General features: G+C 28.6%; 1 protein-coding gene across 1 annotated transcript; it reads left to right on the top strand.

Annotated features, from left to right (window-relative positions):
- The first annotated feature begins 734 nt into the window (after positions 1-734).
- LOC145060278 (glutathione S-transferase T2-like) lies at positions 735-1,494 on the top strand. The gene is made up of 3 exons (XM_079007972.1): positions 735-827; positions 903-1,226; positions 1,309-1,494. Exons 1-3 carry the CDS (start codon positions 735-737, stop codon positions 1,492-1,494), a joined length of 603 nt encoding a protein of 200 aa, XP_078864098.1.
- Positions 1,495-2,783: the final 1,289 nt, after the last annotated feature.

The following is a 2,783-nucleotide window of genomic DNA, read 5'->3' as shown; positions in this document are numbered from 1 at the left end:
ATGAGATAATTGTTGTTGGAAATAACTTGTAATGTTGCCTGCCTACGTAATTCATCGAAAGACTCATCATCTGAAGATGAATTATCACCCATGTTTTATTGTTTGAATAAAAATGTGTTTTTTAAAACGAGCTTTAACTCATGTTTTATAGTGGAAAGTACTTGATTTCATCTATCACACTCAATATTTTTGTAATATTTATTTAATGTTTTTATAATATTTCTATAATATTCTTACAACCTTTAAAGAATCTTATAAGATGTTCCAGGATATTATTCCATTGTCTTGTCCAATATCTCATATTTAAGCTTTTGGTAAGACTTTGTAATATTTTAATAACATTTTCATAGAATTCTTACAACTTTTTTTTAATATTTTGCCAAGAATATTATGTCATTGCATTGTCTCATCATATTACATTGTAATTTTTTATAAGATTTTAAAATATTTTGTAATACTTTATTTTTTCCATATAAATAGAACACTAAAGAACAAGATTTAAAGAACAAACAAGCTTAAATATCCATTTTTTCATACAAAAATGTCCTCAAGCCGATCGGCATCATATTCACACATTGAAGACCAACATTTATGTCATGTATATCTCGACGTATCTCAACATCCAATTATTGGGATAAACCAATCCGAGGATAAATTTTGGTCTTGAAGCACAATATCATGCAATTCAGTCGTTTAAAAATCAACCAAGACCACGGAGATCATTAGAATCCCGCATGGGGACCATCTTGAAAGCGGTATCCAAGTTTAGAGGTTGTGTAAGCCAAATTGAGAACAAGAATCCAAGTGGTGCTTCAGAACATGATATTGTGAGTATTCTCAAATATTATTTATTTATTTATCTATTTATCCAAATTTCGTAAAACATGTAATGTATTTTGTAGATTGATCAAGCAAAAATTTTATTAGCACAAGATCCAAACTACAAGAGAGGTTTTATATTTGGGCATGTGTGGAACATCCTTAAAGATGTTGAGAAATTTACGGATGCCAATCCAATGCCTGGATCTCAACAAAAAGGTAGTAATATTTCTCACTCTCAAACATCGTCGACTACATCCGTTGAACCCTCATTTGATATCAACGAGGAGGTAGGCATTAAGTTTACTGAAAGACCTATTGGTGTGAAAAAAACAAAAAAAAAAAAAAAAAACCTACAAAATGAAAAAAGAAATATGCTCAGTATATTAGACGCCAATAAAAAAAATGTGTGACGCTGTAAAAATTGGCAATGAATTTGGTTTAAAAAAACTTGAAGCTCAAAATGAAAAAAAAAAAAAAAAAAAAAAAAAATGGGTTGCAAATGAAACAAATCGTTTGGCTAACATTACAGAAGAAAACAAAATTGTGTTTACCGATTTAAGCACTATCTTTGATTCCGAGTTTCTTGAGTATATTCAAAATGAAAAGAAACGAATAATAAGAAAAAGAACAGAAGAATCTCAGGGACAGGGACGGGGACGGGGACAGGGATAGGGGTCTCATTATCAAGGATCTCAATATCGAGCCTGTCAATATCAACCACTTCAACATCCAGGATCTCAACATCAACTATGTGAGTACCAAGGATCCCAAGAACAAGAAGAAGAAGTTCAAGAGCAAGAACAAGAACAAGAATGACCCCAAAATTATAGTTAATACTTTCAGTATCTTGGCGGAGCGAAAAAGGATTTTAACAATTTCTAGATTTGTATCTTAGTTTATGTTTTTTTTTTTTTTGTTAATTATCTATGTTATATTTATGAAGTTTAGATTTTTAATATGCGTTTAAATTTATTACGACAAGATTGAATTATCTTTAGACTTCTTAATTAAACAATACCTTAATACTTATAAAATATAATACAATACTTAAATTATAAAAATCAGTCGTTTGTATAAATTATTTTGATAGTTTAAGATGGTTCATTTTTATAATACAATATATATATATATATATATATATATATATATATATATATATATATATATATATATATATATATATATATATATATATATGATAATCTGAAACAAGTCCATTGAATATAATATTAATATATATTGAAAAAGCATTTTGGGGTTATATGGAAAAGGCCTCTGTATTTACATTTACAGGCCAAAATTTGAATATACAATAATACCGGCCCTTTTAGCGATCAATTGGAGCAATAATAGCCGGCATTCCACTATTTTAGTGGGCCGTTGGAGAGCTCTCATTCAACATACTTTTGTATAAAAGTGCATTCTTAGTAACTTTACATTTTGTATAAAAGTGCATATTTACTTTCAGTACAAAAATACACTCTCATTAAATCTACTTTTAGTATAAAAATATATTTTCAGTAAACATATTTTTGGTATAAAAATACACATTCGGTAAACATACTTTTATTATAAAAGTCTCATTTCCATAAACATACTTTTGGCATAAAAATTCATTTTCAGTAGACATACTTTTGGTATAAAAGTATTTTAGATACAAATGCTACAAACCTGTTAACTCACCAAAATCATGTTCAAGTTTTTAAAATCACACGCATTTCAAGGAAATCAAGAGATGGAAGCTCACACGACCGGAAGACAAGCCATGAAATCGCAATCACTTATAAACTAGTGATGTAGTTCTATTAAGTAGCCTACTATTTAAGGCATGAGATTATTGCAACCATCGATATTATTGTAATATCTTTTCAATAGTAATTCTTTCACTATTTATGTTATATTTTTTGTATTGTTCAATGTATGTTCAATAATTGTGATCCATGACAACGTCGCACAGTCAG

Source organism: Lactuca serriola, chromosome 6 (genome assembly GCF_051521515.1).
Source record: "Lactuca serriola cultivar US96UC23 chromosome 6, Lser_US96UC23_V15, whole genome shotgun sequence".
Lineage (NCBI taxonomy): Eukaryota > Viridiplantae > Streptophyta > Magnoliopsida > Asterales > Asteraceae > Lactuca > Lactuca serriola.
The sequence above is the reverse complement of the archived record's forward strand: the minus strand, read 5'-3'. Positions and strand labels throughout refer to the sequence as shown.